We start from the raw sequence: 20,445 nt of genomic DNA on the forward strand, positions 1-20,445 counted from the left end.
AACAGGCACTTATGCACTGTGTTCACCAGTGGAGATATTAATACAAGCAAAAAGATAGGCAGTCCCTACCCTCTTCGAAGAGGTAACATTCTCATGAGAAGTTAACATATAAAAGGAAGTGATGAAGGGTAGGAGAAGAAGCAGGCACAGAGTATGTAAATTCTGGAGAAACCAGTAGAAGAAGGGTCCTGGCATGGTAGCATGACTGTCAGAGAGTCGAAGAAGCTGGGTTCACATCCCATCTCAGATACTTATTTCCTATGACACCTTGAAAAAATCACTGAACTCCAACAGATCTCAATTTCTTCATCTGTAAGGGTAAGACTTCATCAGTGGGTAAGACTAGGTGGCCTCCAAGGTGCCTTTTAATTCTAGTTCTGTGATCATAAGGATTGTTTCCCATTCCTAGAATGCTCTCCCTCCACTGCTCTGATTATTGATGTCTCTGACTTTCCTTAAGCCCCAAATAAAATTCCACCTTTTACAGGATGCCTTCCCCAACTTTTAATTATAGTTCTTTCTCTCATTAAATTATCCACTATTTGTCCTGTAAGTAGTTTGCTTTGAATATATTTATTTATATGTTTCTCTCTCATTAGATCAGAAGCTTTTTAAGGGCATAGAACTATCTTTTGGTTCTTTTTGTATCCTCAGTGCTTTGCATATTGCCTGGCATATAATGGGCCCTTAATAAATCTTTATTAAATGAATGGGAGAAAAATTTCATGAAAAGTCTAACATAAAAATGCCAAAACCAAATCAGCATAGATATTTGCTATGCTAATAGAAGAGGAAAATATATAGATAAATGCAGGTGTCAATGGACAGATAAGGCAAGTAGAAAGAAATAGAGCTGGCAAATAGAACAGATATATTAAAAAAATACCTGTGACTTAAAAAATATTTTATAAACTTAGCTGTAAATGTAATTTGTTACTGGGATTTGTAATAGTTTAAAGTTAAGTTCACAATAAAATTTTTATTTATTTTTTATTTTTTAATTTAAATTCATTTGTTTGTTTGTTCCATTAAAATATGCAATTAAGTGCCTCCCTCTCTCCCCTTCCCACTTTAGAGAAGGCATCATTTGACAAAATGATACATGTATATATAAAACTATGTCTGTCTTGATTCTATTTTTCAGTTCTTTCTCTGAGGGTAGACAGACATGCACAAGTCATTCTAACAAATAATATTTCTGTTGCTATATGTAATGTTCTCTAGGTTCTGTTCATTTTACTTTTCATTCAAGTAGATCTTTCTATGTTTTTCCAAAATTAACCAGCACATCTTTTCTTACAACCTAATCAATATACCACAATTTGTTTAGCCATTTCCTAAATGATGGGCATCCCTTCAGTTTCCAGTTCTTTGAAACCACAGATAGCTGAAATAAATATTATTACTTTATGAATTACATTATTATAATGTTACATAGTTTATTCAAAGTTTTTAAAATCACTAAACTAAATGCCTAACTCTTTGGCATGTCTCATGCCAATTCATTGTTTCACAGGCTTCCAGGGAATCGGAAATGGAAACCGAAGACGGCAGAAATTTGAAGGAAAGGATCTTCACGGTAAATATCTGGGAGGAGGTCATGGGAGGTGATGGAATGTTAGAGTTGGAAGGAACCTGAGCAATAGATCATCTCAGTCCAGTACTTTATTTTATATATGAGGAAACTGAAGCCCCAGTTTCACTCACCTTTTTTATTTTCTAGCTTTCTTTTAAATCTCTGATAATTCAGTCTTCCTGAAAAGAAATGAGAACAACTGAAGCTAAACCAGGTTTGCAAACTGGTTCCTAAATTATCTATCAGCCCCAAATGTTGTTCTATCTGTGTCACAAGGTCATGGTGACATTGCTCCTCTTGCAGCCTAAAGTGTCCAGAGACTGGACTAAATGATCTCTGAGGTTCTTTTCAGCTCGTTGAAGTTAAAGAAGGCAGGCCAAATGTATTGGGGTGCCAGGAAGGAATCTCTGTCTTAAAATGGTCTCCTATATGAAACCTGATTATGTTTAGGTTTTGGACAAAGTTACCTGGAGAGACAGGCCAAGAATTCCGTGATTCCAACAATGATCTAAGAGCAAAGCACATGATAAATTGTTAGCCTGGGAAAGATTCTAAAGCTTTCCGTTCTGTGATTCAGTCCAAGTAACTGTTCGATCCAGATGTAACCCACTACTTCCTTCTGTTCCAGACCAAGGGTGCTCTCTCTAAGGATGAGATCTATAAACCCACTCACATGGGGCAGATCCTGAACTGCTTTGGTAACAGTCACTAACAACCCATTTGTGTGCGTGTGTGTGTGTGTGTGTGTGTGTGTGTGTGTGTGTGTGTGTGTGAGAGAGAGAGAGAGAGAGAGAGAGAGAGAGAGAGAGAGAGAGAGAGAGAGAGAGAGAGAGAGATATTTTAAAGACTTCAGCTTTTTAAAGATTCTTTCCAACTTTAAAAATTTGTGTCTCTACCGACCTATGACCTTATGGATTAGAGGTACGAAATAAGGCATAAATTTTTCGGCTTAAGCCAATGTGCTGATTTTGTTTTGCTTAGCTATTTGTTACAAGGAAGTATTCTAATTGGGATGAGGGAAAGAATGAGAAGCAACAGCATTTGGGGAAAAAAAAGAAAGAAAAGAGTATTAATAAAACATATATTGTGTTTTACTAGGTAGCTAGGAGATATTACAGTTAGAATACTAAGTGACTTGGAATCAAAAGAACTGAGTTTTAATCCTGCCTCTGACTCTTAAGTAGGTGTATGATTCTGGGCAAGTCACATCTTTTCTCTCTCAGCCTCAATTTTCTCATTTGTAAAAAACAGAGGTAATAATAGCCCCTATAATGTTATTATGAAGATCAAATGAAATAACCTATGCAAAGTGCTTTGTAAAACTTAAGGTGCTAGCTAAATGGTAACTATTATTATTATTTTTTTAAATGTGATTATACTTGTAAGGTAGATACTTTAGCCCTGATGAACCAGGGACCCAAAGGCAAGGACAGCAAAGGACGCGATGTACTTAGCAAACCTTAAAGGCCTATATAAATGTGAATTATTACTGTACGATGATAACGATTATCATCATCCTCAGTCCAGAGTCATTTCAAAGACCCTCTTAATGATTTTAATAGAGGTTGCAAACCATCCAGCTGACACTCATGTAGAACAGCCTTAGAGCATAGAATCAAAATCTGAAAGAAATCAGGCTGATCTTTAAAGAAATTAGACTGTGAGCAAGAAAAAATTTTGAGACAGAACAGAACAGGGCAGCTAGGTAGCACAGTGAGTAGAGACACATCTGGAGTTTGGGAGGACCTGAATTCAAGTGTGACCTCAAACATTTCCTAGCTATGTGACCCTGGGCAAGTCACTGAACCTCTATTGCTTTGCCCTTGCTGCCTTCTGTCTTAGAATTGATACTAAAACAGAAAGTAAAGTTTACAAAAAAGACAGAAAGGAAGGAAGAAAGAAACAACAGAACTAAGTTCCCATAGATGTAGTGGGAAGAGAAATCCAGCTGCCCTTGAAGTTATCACAACCTGAGATCAAGTCTTGGCTCCTATACATCCTAGCTATGTGACCCTGGAAAAGTCACCCAGTGTCTCTAAGTCTAGAACAGTTGCTGATTTAAATTGGTAAAGAGGATTCTTCAATACGAGCTTTCTAAGCTGATGATATCACAGGTCCAGATTTCTCTTCCACATTCTCTATAGCCTCCACTTACAACATATACACACACCCCCAAAAGAATTTTAAAATAGGAATTTGAAGACATCAGTTGGAATCTTGACTTTGCTACTTCAGACCTGAGTGATCTCGGACAAGCAATCATGCCCTCATTTCCCTCATGTGTAAAGGGAAGGGGGTGGACTAAATAATCTCTAATATTGCTTTGGGTTCCAGTGATCTCTGCTTTTCAGAACCCTATGATATTTTTAAGCAAAGAACCAAGACTGGCTCATTGATTCAGATGCTCTTTCCTCTCTCAGTCAGTAGCAGCAATTTTTGAGTGAGCAAAGATTCTCTTCCATGCTGGTCCACTAGCTTCTCTGTTATCACTCACAGGATACCTTTTCAGACAGGTTCCAAAGTGCTGTTAGCTGTAGAAAGATTTATTGGTTTCTTCAGCGTTCCCAAGTCTTTTCCATCTAACAGAAATCCAACACAGATTCCGAAGCTGTGAAAGCCAGTGCCATCATCAGGCCAGTCCCCGATGGAACATTTTCCAATTCTTTATCTATTGCCAAAAGGTCCAGTGGAAAGAATGCTAAATTTTGAGTCAAACTGGGTTTGAATCCCCGGTTATTTACTTCTTACCTGTGTGACCTTGGGCAAGTTATTCCTCTGGACTTCAGTTTCCTCATCTAGAAAATGAAAGGGTTGGTCTCGGTGACCTTTCGATTCCTTCCAACTCTAAATCTATGAGCCTCTGCCTGAGTTCTCTCAGGTTAATCTAATGGCTTTTAAGCCAAGTCATGGCTAGAAGCTAGTGAAAACTGCTGACTTTTGCTTCTACTCCATGAATTCCCTGAGGAGACGGTTAACTGGGGGTGTGGTAAACTTGCCTCTTCTGCTGATGTGCTTATTTGGAAATATGGACTCATCTCTCATTCCTTTCCTTTTTCACTTGATTTGGCACTTATTTACTGAGTGCCTATAATACACGAGCCACTGTTTCCAGAATGAATTTTTTTTAATTTGAATATTTTCCCACAGTTACATATTTCATGTTCTTTCCCTCTCCCCCAAACTCCTCCTTAGCCAATACACAATTCCACTGGGTTTTACATGTATCATTGATCAAGACCTAATTCCATATTATTGATAGTTAGACTAGAGTTATCGTTTAGTGTCTACATCCCCAATAATATCCCCATCAGCCCATGTGTTCAAGCAGTTGTTTTTCTTCTGTGTTTCTCCTCCCACAACTCTTCCTCTGATGTGGCTAGTTTTCTTTCTCATAAGTCCTGCAGCCTTGCTCTGGATTCTTGCATTGCTNGTGGCTAGTTTTCTTTCTCATAAGTCCTGCAGCCTTGCTCTGGATTCTTGCATTGCTGCTAGTAGAGAAGTCCATTATGTTCGATTGTGCCATAGTGTATCAGTCTCTGTGTACAATGTTCTCTGGATCTGCTCCTTTCACTCTGCATCAATTCCTGGAGGTCATTCCAGTTCACATGGAATTCCTCCAGTTTATTATTCCTTTGAGCACAATAGTATTCCATCACCAACAGATACCACAATTTGTTCAGCCATTCCCCAATCGAAGGACATTCCCTCATTTTCCAATTTTTTACCACCACAAAGAGCACGGCTAAAAATATTTTTGTACAAGTCTTTTTCCTTATTATCTCTTTGGGGTATAATCCAAGCAGTGCTATGGCTGGATCAAAAGGCGGATAGTCTTTTAAAGCCCTTTGTGCATAGTTCCGAATTGCCATCCAGAATGGTTGGATCAATTCACAACTCCACCGGCAATGTATTAATGTCCCAATTTTGCCACATCCCCTCCCACATTCATTACTCTCCCCTGCTGTCATTTTAGCCAATCTGCTAGGTGTGAGGTGATACCTCAGAGTTGTTTTGATTTACATTTCTCTAATTATTAGAGATTTAGAACACTTTCTCATGTGCTTATTGATCAGAATGAATTTTTTTTAAGCCTTTAAGGTGTCATGGCTCATTTTTATCTTCACAACAACTCTACTGAGGCCACTTAGATAAATGGAGAAATCAAGGCAGGGAGAACTGAAGTGAGTTTTAGAAACAATAGTTCCCATTTGTATAATCCATAATGCTTTCTTTGCACCAGCCCTTTGAGGCAGATAATTTAAGGAGTACTCTTCCTATTTTATGCATAAGGAAACCAAGACCCAGAAGGATTGGTACTTCACCACAATAACAAGCTTGATAAACAGCCAATATGGGATTCTAATTCAGATTTCTTGATTCTTTGTCATGTACTCATTTAACCAAATTAATTTTTATGAAATTTTAAACACTCCTTCTAGGTCAGTGTTCTCAAATCTCTTGGCACTATTAAAAATTATTGAGCGATACATGTAAAACCCAGGAATTGCGTGTTGGCTATGGGGAGGGGTGGAGGAGGGTTTGGCAGGGAAGGGAAAGAACATGAATCATGTAACCATGGGAAAATAGTCTACAAAATAAAAAATAAAAAAATTGAGTCAAAAACAAAAAACATAAACAAAAAAATTATTGAGCCCCCCCTAGAAAGCTTTTGTTTGTAGGGTTTATATCTGTTAATATTTATCACATGGAAATTAAAGTTGATAAATTTTTTATATGTTTATTCTTTTAAAACCATAATAAATCCATTGCCTATTAACATCTTATGAAAAAGTCCATTGTTCAAAACAAAAAAAACAGCAAGAAGAGTGACATGTTTTACATATTTTTACTAATCTCTTTCATATCTGGTTTAATAAAAGACAGCTGAATTCTCATCTCTTCTTCCATACTCAATCTATTGCGATATATTGTTTTAGTTGAAATCTGTGAAGAAAGTCTGACCTCACACAGATATGTAGATGGAAAAGAGAGGAATATTTTAATGGATAAGCAATGTTTTAGTATTATTATGAAAATAGTTTTGACCTTGAGGGTCTTTGGGGATGTCAGGGGTCTACAGACAATACTAGAAAACCATGTTGCTAGATTGAGATAATCATTTAAGGTGTGTTAAGGAATATCCAATAGTAGCATGCTTACTACAGTGGCCAAAATGGGATGGGGAGAGGGAGGTAAACCAGCTATCATCTTATATCATTTTTTCAGCTAGGATTTTATTTTAAAAATTTGAATTGATATTTGTTAATGATATTAGCCTATAATTTCTATTTTTTGCTTTATGCTCTCCTGGTTTCGGCTCTAGAATTATATTTGTCTAATAAAAGGTGTTGGGCAAAGTGGTTTTTATTTTTCCTCTAATTCAGTGAGAACAATTTGTGTATTATAGTTATTAATTGTTCTTTAAAAGTGTAATGGGGGGGGTGCAGCTGTGTGGCTCAGTGGATTGAGAGCCAGGCCTAGAGAAGGGAGGTCATAGGTTCAAATCTAGCCTCAGATGCTTGCTAGCTGTGTGACCCTGGGCAAGTCACTTACCCCCCATTGCCTAGCCCTTACCACTCTTCTGCCTTGGAACCAATACACAGCATAGATTCTAAGATGGAAGGTAAGGGTTTTAAAAAAGTGTAATGGAATTCGTCCTGTAAATCCCTCTGAAATAGGGTATTTTTTCCCTTCTCTGTAGTTTCTTTCTAGCTATTTCAATTGCTTTTTCTGAAATTGTATTATTCAAGATCTTTATTGTTCTGTTCATCTAGATCATTTATGTTTTTGTAGATAATTCTCTATTCCTTTTAAATTTTAAGTTTTGCTGGCATCTAATTGGATATGGGTTTTAGTCATTCTTTTTCTTTTTTCTCTGCTTGTTGTGACTTCACATTGTACCCCATATCATTTCTAAAGGCAGAGCAAATATACCAAATTGTTGAGAAATCCAGCCTGGCAACATTATCACCCGACCGGCTGTGCTCAGGATGGAGCAGTGCCCACTTTCCTGGCTCTGTGTTCCCCTGTGTTTCTATTCGCTGTTTCCTTAGTCTCTTGATGAACTCTACCTAGCAGCACTGTACAGCTCTGTTGTTACATATGGAAATCAACTGTACAGTCATATCTATAAATATAAATGGCCCATCAGTGCCAGCCAATCCTCCTCCTGGAGGATTCCCTTCCCCAAGATCTGGTTTCCTCACCCCCCAGGGGATGCAGCCAGCTGTCCTATGCAGAAACTCAGCCTTCCTGTCTTCAGGCCTCAGAGTTTGAGGACCAGGGATTCCCACTGAGCACACTGTGTTTTATTGAGTTGGCAGGAGACTCAGGGACAACATTCGGGCTTAAAAAGAATTGGGGGAAGAGGACATGGGGGCAACTGGAAAGAGGCTGCTCTATGCCCACAGGAGGCTGCTTTGAGGCCAGTCCCCTGCTCTAGGCTTGGCTTTGTCCCTAAATGAGGGGAAATAATGAGGAGATGCTGCTAGAGGATGCTAAATCTTTGGCCTAAGGGACCAGCCTGGTATAGTAAAATGAGAACAAGAATAACCATGAAACATGCAAAAATGAATGTTACAGAAGTACAAGCTTGACTCCAAAGAAGAGAAACTGTTATTTCCCCACATTCCTTTGCAGAAGTAGAGAGGAATGGGAGTTAGGGGGTGCCCATGGTGGGGAATATTTCATATACTGTCAAATTTTTCAATATGTTGATTGATTTTATTCATTTTTTCTTTTCTTCTTTTAAAATATTCTTTTTTATGGGATGGCTCTCTGGGAGAGGGAAGGAAAGGGGATACAAGGGAAAAATATGTTAGATTAAGAGGAAAATTATTTTAAAAGTTTATTTTTTAAAAAGGAAGAGAGGCGCCAATTAGGTTACTCGGTAGATAAAGAACCAAGCCAGGAGACAGGAAGCCCTGGATCCAGATCTGGACTTCCTAGTTGTGTGATCCTGGGCAAGTCACTTAATAACCATTGCCTAGCCCTTACCACTCTTCTGCCTTGGGACCAATATTTACCATTGATTTTAACATGGAAGGTAATGGTTAAAAAGAGAGAGAGAAAGCATTCACTTCCTTACAAAGAACAGAGGATATAAGGGTTTCAAATGTTTTTACATAGAAAAGAAAGAGAAAGAGATCTGGAGTTAGAGGGCATAAATTTGAATACTAGCTCTGCTACTTACTCTCTGAGTACCCTTGAGAAATGAAAAGAAAAAAAAAAGAAAGGAGGAAAAAAAGCATTTATTAAGTGCTTAGTATGCACCAAACACCACCAACTCTGAGAATAAAAATATGAAAGCAAGACAGTCTCTGCCCTCAAAGATTTTACGTTCTAAGAGAGAGAAATTCACAGCGGAGGACAATGAGACAGTCAATTGATAAGCCAATTACAGATTAATTTGATGATAGTTCTCAAAACAAGAGGTGGAAAAAGGAGATGGAAAAGGAACACTGTCCTGATTGAGGGAGAAGTACAAAATGGCCTCGGTGAAGAAGCATGATCCCAGGAAACTCAAAGTTGAATAGCTGAGCTCCTCCCAGGTATAATCTAAAACAGTGATGGCGAACCTTTTAGAGATGAAGTGTCAGGTCCCACCTCCCAGAAGCTAAGTCCCTGGATCTCCCTGTTGCCCCCTTACCCTAGACAGGGGAGGAAGGAAGTATTCCCATTGGGCTGCTGGGCAGAAAATCGGGTGAAGTGAGGAATGTCCTCAGCTGAGTGTAGAGATGGAGAGGGGAATGGCTCTAGTGCTCCTCTTCCCTCCAGCCTTGCTGGCTCTAGTGCTGGCTTCCCCCCTGTGAGTTCCCATTGATTTGCTGGGCAAAGGGGTTAGGGAGAGAAGGAGGGCAGCTGCTTCACCTGAATGCCTCTGCCTTTCTAGTAGTGAACTTGGAGGGGGGAGGGTGCCCACATGCATGCCCACAGAGAGCACTCTGTGTGCCATCTTTGGCACCTGTGCCATAGGTTCGCCATCACTGACCTACAGATTTAGTTTAGAAGACAAGGCTCCCTCTTTCTGGGATTCAGTTTCTCTAAAATGAGGAAGTTAGACTAGCTAATCACAAAGATCCCTTGCAGCCCTATATTCTGTGATTCTGTGACCTTGAACAAAGGAGAAAAAAAATAAGCTTAGATTTCCCACTGTGGTAGAGTCAGAAAGAAAAGTTAGGGACCATACAGAAGTTACCTAAATCAGCCCAAGGACAAAAAGAAATCAGAATTCAGGAATGAAAGAAATGAAACGAAAACTGAAAGTAGCCTCCTCAGTCCTGCAGTCTACAGCTTTTGGAGGACACTGGTAAAAGGGATTTTAAAAATCAAATCTATCTCCAGAGGCATCTTGATGTGTGTGTTGGAGGTGGGGAAGAGAAATGAACATTGACCTTGGAATCAAAAGACTTATGTGAATATGAGTCACCTTATTCACTCCTCTCAACCTGTATAAAATGGATATGCTACTATTTGCACAAACAACCTCACAGGTTTATTGTGAAATATTACATAAATGTGAGCACTTGTTAGTATCGACCTGATACCACCATTTTCTACTTTTAAAGGATCTTTTCTTCACCCCAGAAGGAGTTAGAGCAGTAAGGATGATGAAGAAGAGTAATACAGAGAGGTAGATGGTCAGAGGAAAGTAGAAGGGAAATGTTATGGGTTCAGTGCCAAAACAACAGTGCTATAAGAACCCTGATTCCCCGTCTGCCCCTAACTCCTTTGCTCAGTCAACAAAATCAGAATATAAGAGATTCTGAATCAAAGACTACCAGAGATGGAAAGAACCAGAAAAATCATCTATTTCACCCTCATCATTTTATATATTTATTTTTGTGGGGTTTCCTTTCATGGATAGATTGGATAAAATGCCTGTTGCAGGCCTTTCCAACTCTAAATTTCAGTGATTCTGTAAATCTAGGATCCAAGGAAGGCAAGTGACTTGCTCAAAAGCATTAATGGCAGAGTTCAACAGTAAAATTAATAGAATGGTAGGTTCTCTGCTCCCTTTTTATAACCTATCTATTTGGAGAAAGAGGGAGAAATAAAGGGAGCTAGGATGGGACAGAAAAGAATTATCTAAAGTATATGCAGGTAAGTGGATAGAAATTGTAGCATCATGTTATACACAATCTTATAAGTTGCCCCTGTGAGATGCTGCAATTTTCAGTTCCTTTAAAGGTTATAAATTAGAGTGTGCAACTTTGAAAAAGGAACCTCATATTTTGAATGTAATATAATCAAAGCTCTGGCTCCAATAATGGGGTAGGGTTGGGACTGGGGGTGGGGAATGGTTCTCTGGGGCAGTGATTTACAAGGGACAAGGGACCTCCTTCACCAGCGGGCACAAAGGGCTACTTGACTCTGTGCCACTCCTTGTAAGCTGTGGATCAGCTCTCTGGTAATGAAGGAAATTCAATCTGTTTCGGGACACTGATGAAAGGTCCCCCTGCTGAGCTGGACCCTGAAGTGGGAGGGAGGAGGGGAGAAGGGGGGACGTTGGCAGCCTTTGGATAACCTGCCTCTTCTGAAGGCACACACATCTCCTTACTCTGCCTTGAGGGAAATTTCACTCCTGTCCCAATGGTCACTGCAGTACTTTCTCTCTTACTTAAATAGGAAATGTGGCCCAGACGCAGCACCAGCAGCAGACACAAGTCATCACGTCCTATGACAACCAAGGTATGTGGTTAGCTGGTCCATGCTGGTTTTCCCCTAGCAGTATCCTATGTCTCAACTCAGGAGTGAAGAGACAAACATGAGCTCTCTGCCAGTTCAACAAAGTACTGAAGTGTGCAGACTGTGCTAAGCAGTAGGGGGAGATATAAAGACAGCTCTAACCCCATGGAGTTTATAGTCTAAAGGGAATAAAATATACCTAGGCTTCAAGAATCAGTGACCTTATAAAGCCTGGGGATGCTCTGCCAATGTAAATCACAACCCTTCTGTAACTTAATAAGTGAAGAGACCATGTTCATCCATTGCATCCAGGCCATAGTCCATCATCTTGACTTGTCTTGCTGCTGAACTTCTGGAAGAGAGAGTAAGGCTGATAATGATAACTTTGTGCTCTGCCTCACTTAAATCCATTCATGTGCAAGTCATGGCATCTGTGATGTCATTGGTCCTTTTTGAAAATGGAAGATGAACCATAACAACAGTTGGTCTATGTGAAATTATAGGGATGGAAACCCCACCTTGAAGCCAATCTGGTGATGGAGCTTTCTGAAGTGATTGCAGCTAGGCTGCTCCTTGGATGGATGACAGAGTCTCTGGCAAACTTAACTAGGCTTTCCAACATGGTAGGACTAGTCACAACTTGAGTTTTGCTAGCCTTGCCTTTAGAAGTGCCTAGGGCCATGCCATATGAGACACATTATTAAGACTTCCTTCTTCAGGGGATTGAAAGCCAAGCCTAGAGATGGGAGGTCCTGGGTTCTAATCTGACCTCAGATACTTCCCAACTGGGTGACCTGGGCAAGTCACTTAACCCCCATTGCCTAGCCCTTACCACTCTTCTGCCTTAGAATCAATACATAGTATTAATAATACATAGAATTAATAAATGCATAGAATCAATGAGGCAGATGGTAGAGGCTTAAAAAAAGAGTTGTCAAACATTGGAAATATTAACAAGTAATGATAATGATAATAGTATTTCTAGAAGCAGTGATTCCCAAAGTGGGCACTACCACCCCCTGGTGGGTGCTGTAGCGATCCAGAAGGGTGGTGAAGGCCACAGGTGCATTTATCTTTCCTATTAATTGCTATTAAAATTTTTTTAATTAATTTCCAGGGGGCTAAGCAATAATTTTTTCTGGAAAGGGGGCAGTAGGTCAAAAAAGTTTGGGAACCACTGGTCTAGAGTAATAATAATACAAATGGCTTTTATGGAATGCTTTGAAGATTGTGAACTGTTTACATATATAAAATGGGTATAATAATAGCACCCAGTTCTTAAGGATATTGTGAGGATCAAACAAGATTTTATATATGTAAACATATATATATAATACACACATATGTACACACACATATATGTATCTTTGCAAACCTTAAAACTGCCATATAAATGCTACTATCTCATTTAAAACTGGGATTTAAATAACAGATAAAACTCATTAGGCAGAGGAAGGGAAAATCCTCCAGGCATGGGAAATGTTCAGAGCATGTTCAGAGGATATTAAATTGATTTGGCTAAAGAGCAGGATAGGATATGGCATGAGATAATTGTTGGAAAATAAGATAAGTAACCTCCATCTTTGCTCACTATGTTTTCCATGTTGAGATTTCAGGACTGCAATATTTCATTCCCTCTGTCCTTGGAGCTTTTTTCCATCATTTAAAATTCAGTTTTTGAGCAGAGAAAAGGCACGCCTAGATGTATGGTCCCATAGAGGAAATACTGATTTGGAATCAAAAGGTCTGAGTTCAAATCCCATCTCCAATACTAACCACCTGCATAACGTTAAGCAAATCGCTAAATCTCTCTGATTTTCAATTTTCTTGAGCTTTCCAGATCTAAATCTATGATTGCTGTATCAGGAAGATTTCAGTATAGGATTGATAGGAAGGATGGATTGTGAGGATGAGAAAGAAGACTTGTTGGGAGGTTATTGCAATAATTCAAGAAGTAAGTAATGAAACTTCTCTTTTAGAGTAATGGCAACGAGAGTAGAGAAGAAGAGAAGTTTTATGGAGGAGGACCAAACAGGACTGGTCTGCTTGTTCCTACACTCTATTTCTCATCATCATGACTTTGCATGGCAGCTAGGTGGCCCAGTGGATAGAGTGCTGAGCCTGCAGTCAAGAAGACTAATTCCTGAGTTCAAATTTGGCCTCAGACACTTGCAAGCTTGGGGAAGTTACTTCAGCCTGTTGGCCTCCATTTCCTCATCTGTAAAATGAGCTGGAGAAGGAAATGGCAAACCAGTCTAGTATCTTTGCCAAGAAAACCCTAAAATGGGGTCACCGAGAATCAGACATGACTGAACAGCTACAGCATGTGTCAAGCATTGTTCTAGATGCTAGAGATATAAGTACAAAGAATGATACAGTTTGTATTCAACAATCTCTATTCAAAATGAATTTACATTTTAGGAGGAGGGGAAGAAACAACAATTACGAGATGGTGGTAGCTACAGATATGTACTAAGTAGTTCAGTGCAAGTAAAAGCAAGCAGACTGATCTTTAGGTATTGGACTAAGATGTTATGAGGAAAAAAATAGAAAATTTATGGAATAATTTAAATTCTTTAGAAAAAAGGAAATTATATACTCTCAAGAATTATTAATTTCTACAGCAAAGAAACCAAGTCAACTATCACTTGCAGTTGAATAAAGTGAGGGCCCCGGAGTCCAGAAAATCTGAATTCAAATATGGCCTCAGATACTTCCTAGCTGTGAGACCCACTTAGCCTCTGTTAGTTTCTTCCCCTGTAAAATGGGGATAATAATAGCACTTATCTCACCAGGTTGTTGTGAGGATAGAATGAGATCACTGCTTTATAAACCTTGAAGTGCTATATAAATGCTATCAGCATTGTATCATCGTCTTCATCATCAGCATCATCCTTGTCATCCTCTCATCCTTCCCATCTTTTTCAATAGTGTTCAGATGAAAATGACCTTAGAAGTTGCTATCCTGTTATTGGGACAGCTAGGTGGCACAGCAGATAGAGCACCAGAACTGGAGTCAGGAAAGCTCGAGTTCAAATCCAGCCTCAGACACTTAAATGCATGACCCTGCACAAGTCATTTCACCCAGTTTGCCTCAGTATCCTCATCTGTAACATAAGCTGGAGAAGGAGATGGCATGTCACTCTAGTGTCTTTGCCAAGAAAACTCTAAATGACAAAAATCAGACCCTACTGAACAACAAGTGCTACTATCATCCTCTTATACTTTTATATTATTCCATCATATTCTCACTTATTATTCTATTGACCAGACCTAGGATTTCATTAGTATAAGAAAGCTCCAGTAAGGAAGCTTCCTCTGCAAATGTGGGTCAGCAACTGAACTGCAACTTATAGCCTTAAAGTCTTATTATTACATTTCTTGTGTTCTTTTTGTTCTGTCCTCAATAGAAAAGGAATGTAAACTAAACCTTGATGGGCCCGATGACAGTTAAGCCATTCACTCCTTAGTCAGCCATCTCTTCCTCAGAACAAATAATCCTTCATGCATTTCGCCTGAGACCTTCTATGAGAGGGACATTGTAGATTTGGCTGATATTAAATTAAAACACACACACAGCAACAACCTAATCCTGTTTTCTTTTCTGGTCTGCACTTAATAGTTCACAGTTCACCAGGACCCATTTTGAAAGCTGGTGGGTAAAAATGAGTTCTTTAACATCACTCTCTTGTGTGCTTCTTTGACCCTTTCTTTGGAAAAACTAGACAGTCCTTTCAGAAAATAACAGGGTAGGGAATGGGGGGATCACAATGAATTCTTTTCAGAGCCATGGCTGAAGAATAGGCTTAGGTTAAATTCATTTCGTTTTACTTGTAGCCTACTCTTCTTTAAAGAATAATAACACTGATAGCTAAAAGCTTTCCCAGCACTTGATATGATTAGGCTGTTGGGCTCAACTGATGACCCTCCAACCTTTGCACTCAGAATTGATTTTCTAATACATTAAGGAGATTAATCATCTAGGAGAGGCCTGGAAGATGCTACTGAAGTTGGAGGCTTCAGACAACCTCTGAAGGAATTCACTGCCTCTCAGAAAAGTTCTACAGATTAGATGAGACATTTTTTAATTAAGTTCCTCTCATGTACGTGAATTCAACTTCCCTCTCCTCTGTGGTGAGAGCATTGAGCATCTCCTACAGTGTCTGTACCCATCTCCCTTAATGAGAGAGAGAGGCCCCCAAGTTTGGACCACAGGGCAGTGGTGTAGTAGGGCAGGGGTATTAGGTCCAAGCAGCATGGCACTAATACAACCTGACTGTCTGCTCTAAGACCAAGGCTTCCAGTCCCCTTCTGACAGCCTTGGTTCCATTTCTCTTGGAATATTATCTGGATAGGAGCCATTGACACTTTCATGAAGGGTTAGGACATTCGAGTGAAGGATTGGGTCTCAGAGTCATTGGAGTTCTGTTCCCATCTCCCTTGTGGTGTAACACCTGAAAACACATTTGAACCATTCAAGTTTCTTCATCTGTGAAATAGCTGAAATGACAACACACCTGTAAAAAACAGGAATAATAATATGGCACCCCTTGCTTCCCAGGGAATAATGAGAAATGTATGGGAAATGGAGACTCACATCACTAGAGTAATACACAGCAAATGGCTTCCCAACTGTACCAGATGGTACCCTCTTGACCTGCCATTATCAGCAGTGCCTTTGGCAGAGGTGAGAAGCTTACTCTCTGCTGTCTTCTCAAACCAGTCTCAGAGCATTTGAGTTCTGGAAGATTGTTAAGTAAACATAAGAGAGGAGGAGAAAAGCACAGCACCTGGGGGGGGGGTGTTGGTGTCCAGGGATGAGAACAATGAGCACATTGCAAGATTTATAGGCTACAGCAAGAAAGATGTCCTACATAGTGATAGGTCAACAAGGCATAGAGTGAGGACCTCAAGATAACAAAAACTATGGAATAAATAGCAAACTTCTTCAAAGCGTTTCCACCATGCTGCTTCATGGGTCAAACTCTGAATTGGGATTATTTGAGCCCTTGTGCATGAAAATACAGAAAACTGTTAATCTGTGTTGGCTAGCCCACTGCCAGACAGATAATAGCAGCTTTAGAAATTTCAATGATTGATTGACTGATGATGAGTTTTTTCTACTTAATTTTCTCTATGAAAATGTGTAGGATTTTAGAACATAACAAGAGGTTTTAAGTATACAGAGAATTCTCTAACATCTCCTCGGGTTCCATGGGATGTGGCTGCTATCAGGCTAGGTGCTGAGCAGGCATCTTGGCAATATTGGCCAGTGTGCTGGGGAGAAGATTCCAGGCTTGAATTCCTACGGTACTGGGAGGGGTTCTGTATGGGGAACTGAGGTATTGGATTCAGGTCCCAGTTGTGATGTTGGACTTATCACATTAAAACCACATAGAGAGCACTGGGTGTGGAGTCAAGAAAACTGGAGTTCATATCTATCCTAAGACACTTTTGTGTGACAATGTAAATCACTCAAGCTCTGCCTGACTCATTTTCCTCAATTGTAAAATTGTGACAATAATACTATTTAGCTCCTAGGGTTGGTTTAAGATCAAATGAAATATTATAGATTTTTGTTTTGTTTTTTTATAAATCCTTTCTTCATCTTGGAACCAATACTATGTGTTGGTTCCAAGACAGAAGAGAGAGAAGGGTTAGGTAAATTGGAGTTAAGTGACTTGCCCAGGGTCACACAGCTAAGAAGTGTCCGAAGCCAGATTGAAGCCAGGATCTCCTATCTCCAGGCCTGACTCTTTATCCACTAAATCACCTAGCTGCCTCATGAAATAACATTTATAAAGCAATTATCATGGAACCTGGTATATAGTAGGCACTTAACAAACATTTTCTTCCTTCCTAGATGATCTCTAAGGCATCTTCCCATTCTAATATATATCCTATGTATCATTATTTTCACCAATGACATTGATAAGTCAGCACTCAAAGGATCATAGATTTAGAGCTAGAAGGGACATACAGAGGCTATTGATTCTAACATCTTTCTATTACACATGAGGAAACTGAGGCAGACAGTTTAAGTGATTTGCCCAAGGTCACATAGCTAAGTAAATGGCTGAGACTTATATGAACTCAGGTCTTTCTTACTCTAGATCTGATGGTCTATCCACTACACTAGATAACTGTCTCAAGTAGTATCAGAGCTGCCATTCAAATCTAGGCCTTAGATTCCAAATTAAGTGCTTGTCCCCCTGTGCTACATTGCCATATGTATGTCATCTCACCAGCTAGACTGTAAAGTATCCAGAGGACATGATTATGTCTTACATTTATTCCATATCTCCCATGAAAACTAGCACAAATGTCTGCTAGTAGGTGCCAAGTATTTATCTCCTCCTTGCCTGAGTAATTATATTAATTTTAACTTAATAATAATTTTAATTTAATTAATTATCTGAGTAATTAATATAAAGAGAAGTGCAACTTAGGAAATAGGTCCATAGTATTGGCCTTTACTATGATGTGTTCTGGTTTAAATTCGAGGATTTGAATTGAGTCTAAAAAATGGGTAAGTTTAAACTAGAAGAGCGTACGAGTCAGAAATAAAATGGTGGAGATGGGGTTGTTTCTAATGAGTTAGAGAGCCATGAGATAATCATTTTGGCTAAAGAGTAGGATAGATGTAGAAGAGTATTAGGAAATCAAGTTGGAAAGATACATAAAGAGTAGCGTGGGGTTCCTTACTCCTGGACTAAAAAGTTTAAATTTTATCCATAGTCAGTAGATCAATATTAAAAGGTTTTGAGCAGAGGATTGTTTGAGATGATCAATCTAGCATCAGTGTTTAAAATGGATTGGAACAGCAAAGAAGAATGGGAGATTACGCTCTTGTACAGATTCTTGGACCTCAGTACTCCTATAAAGAACTCCTTTCTTGGGTTTGGAGTTCCAGCAGCACATTATTAAATAGTCAGTTTCTCACTTGGTCTTTCATCCTTCAGCTGCCATTCTGCTTCATTATAAGAACATCAGTGATAGCTTAGAATCCGCATCTCTGGGACCCTTTCAGAGGTGTCCACAAAGTTAAAACTATTTTCATAATAATGCTAAGAAATTTTACTTTCTATAAGTCCCAATAAATATAATCCACATAAATAAAAACTCTTGGGAGAGGGAGTCTTCAATAATTTCAGGAATGTAAAGGGTTTGGTCTTCAGACCATAAAGTTTGAGAACTACTTTTCTAGCTATTCCATTTCTGAAAGAAAGGGTCAGGGAGTTATTAGTCCTGTTTTACAGAAGGAGAAAGTGAAGTGTTTCCCCCAAATCCTAAAGTCAAATACTAGTAAAGTTCAGCTTAAGACTTCATATTCATCTAGAACAGATTAATATAATCCACTCATTTTTTTAGTTTCTACAAGTAACAGTGTTTTCAAAGGCAGAATAATAAGATCATACAGAAAATGTAAACATGATTACAGTATTCCTAAATGCAAACTTTGCCAGAGAACTGCTAGCAAGGAAACCTACCCTGCCAGTGATCTCTTCAGTCTCAGAGATCCTCAGAACTAACAGGTTCTCTGACTTTGTTGTTGTTATTGCTGTTTTTAATTAATTTCTTTGTTCATATTCATTTAATTTGGGACCATTCTTGTGATTTATTGTGATGGGGAGTTCCCAACAAGGAAACACCACCTCTTACCGTCACCCCAGTGCACACTAGTTCATGATCTGCAATTTATCTTCTTAAAGAATTGCAATGGAGAACTGAGAAGCTAATGGGTAACTACCCAGCTGTCACACAGCCAGTTGATGGGTAGAATTTGAACGCAAATCTTCCTGACTCCAGGACCATATGTTACTCGGCCTCTCAGATCATTAAGTCACATGTCAATCAATCAATAAGCATTTATTAAACACCTACTCTTTTCAAGGAACTATAGAAAGTACAAAAGCTACAAAGGCAAAAAGGGAAACAATCTCTGGCATCAAGGAACTTGCAGTTTTTCAATGGTAACAGTATATAGTTTTTATTATATATAAGTTAAACATATACAAAATAAATATAGTATAGTTGTAGGAAAAGACTAGCATTTGGGAGAATCAGGAAATGATTTGGGACACTTGATCTATATGATTTCTTTAAAGCCCTTACTTTCTGTCTCAGAATCAATACTAAATGTTGGTTCCAAGGCAGAAAAGCAACTAAGGACTAAGCAATGGGAATTAAGTGACTTGTCCAGGGTCACACAGCTAGGAAGTGTCTGAGGCCAGATCTGAGCCTAGGACCCCTCATTTCTAAGCCTGGCTCTCAATCCACACAGTCTCCTAACTGCCCTGGCCCCTCCTCCATGTCTTTAATTTAAGTTTAGAAAGATAATAGTTTATCCCATTTGCAGAAATGGTTTTACCAGAGTGTTACTGATACATATACTACTGCCTCTTGGAGCCACAGGTGAGTTGGGTGAAAGGTGGGCACCAAAGGTGAATGAGCAGGGAGCAGCTGGGTGATTCAGTGGATTGATAGACAGGTCCAGAGATGGGAGGACTTAGGTTCAAATCTGGCCTCAGACACTTCCCAGCTGTGTGACCCTGGTCAAGTCACTTGACCCCCATTACCTAGCCCTTATTACTCTTCTGCCTTGGAACCAATACACCATATTGGTTCCAAGACAGAAGGTAAGAGTTTGAAAAAAATTTTTTTTAAAAAGGTGAATGAGTAGACCTGAAAAGAGCTTAGCAAGCCTTCACACTGGAGGTGCTTCTCAGTCCTCCCTGAACACATTATACACCTCAAGTCGAGTGTAACTAATAGACTTCACACCTGTCAGTGAGTTAAGAGGATGTCTACCCCAGGTATAGGAAGACTTCTTGGCAGAATGGGCAGATGAGAACAATTTGTTCCAATAACCATGAAGGTAGTAGAAGCAGGGTCTGTGGAACACTAAGAGCTTGATCACTCCAAGGTCATCCACTGCATCCTAGGCCATCACCACTCATCCTGGTATTGTTTTTTTTTCTTGCCACTGGACTTGGATGACTGGAAGAGAGAGCGAGGCTGATGCCTTTGTGCAACTTTGCCTCACTTAAATCCAACTTCCAAGCAAGTCAAAATGTCACCCCATGGGGGCAGCTGGGTAGCTCAGTGGATTGAGAGCCAGGCCTAGAGATGGGAGGTCCTAGGTTCAAATCTAGCCTCAGACACTTCCCAGCTGTGTGACC

At 39.4% G+C, this 20,445-nt stretch overlaps 1 protein-coding gene across 3 annotated transcripts in view; it reads left to right on the forward strand.

Annotated features, from left to right (window-relative positions):
- Nucleotides 1-20,445, forward strand: part of KY (kyphoscoliosis peptidase) — a 104,349-nt gene that overhangs the window by 6,972 nt on the left and 76,932 nt on the right. For 2 of the 3 annotated variants that reach the window (XM_044666699.1, XM_044666698.1), the window contains exon 3: nt 1,517-1,579. In XM_044666699.1, the coding sequence (XP_044522634.1) occupies nt 1,517-1,579 (63 nt within the window). Of the gene's footprint in view, nt 1-1,516; nt 1,580-11,203; nt 11,267-20,445 lie in introns of all 3 variants that reach the window. The other variant, XM_044666697.1, reaches the window with a different exon arrangement.

This window comes from Gracilinanus agilis, chromosome 3 (assembly GCF_016433145.1).
Source record: "Gracilinanus agilis isolate LMUSP501 chromosome 3, AgileGrace, whole genome shotgun sequence".
NCBI lineage: Eukaryota > Metazoa > Chordata > Mammalia > Didelphimorphia > Didelphidae > Gracilinanus > Gracilinanus agilis.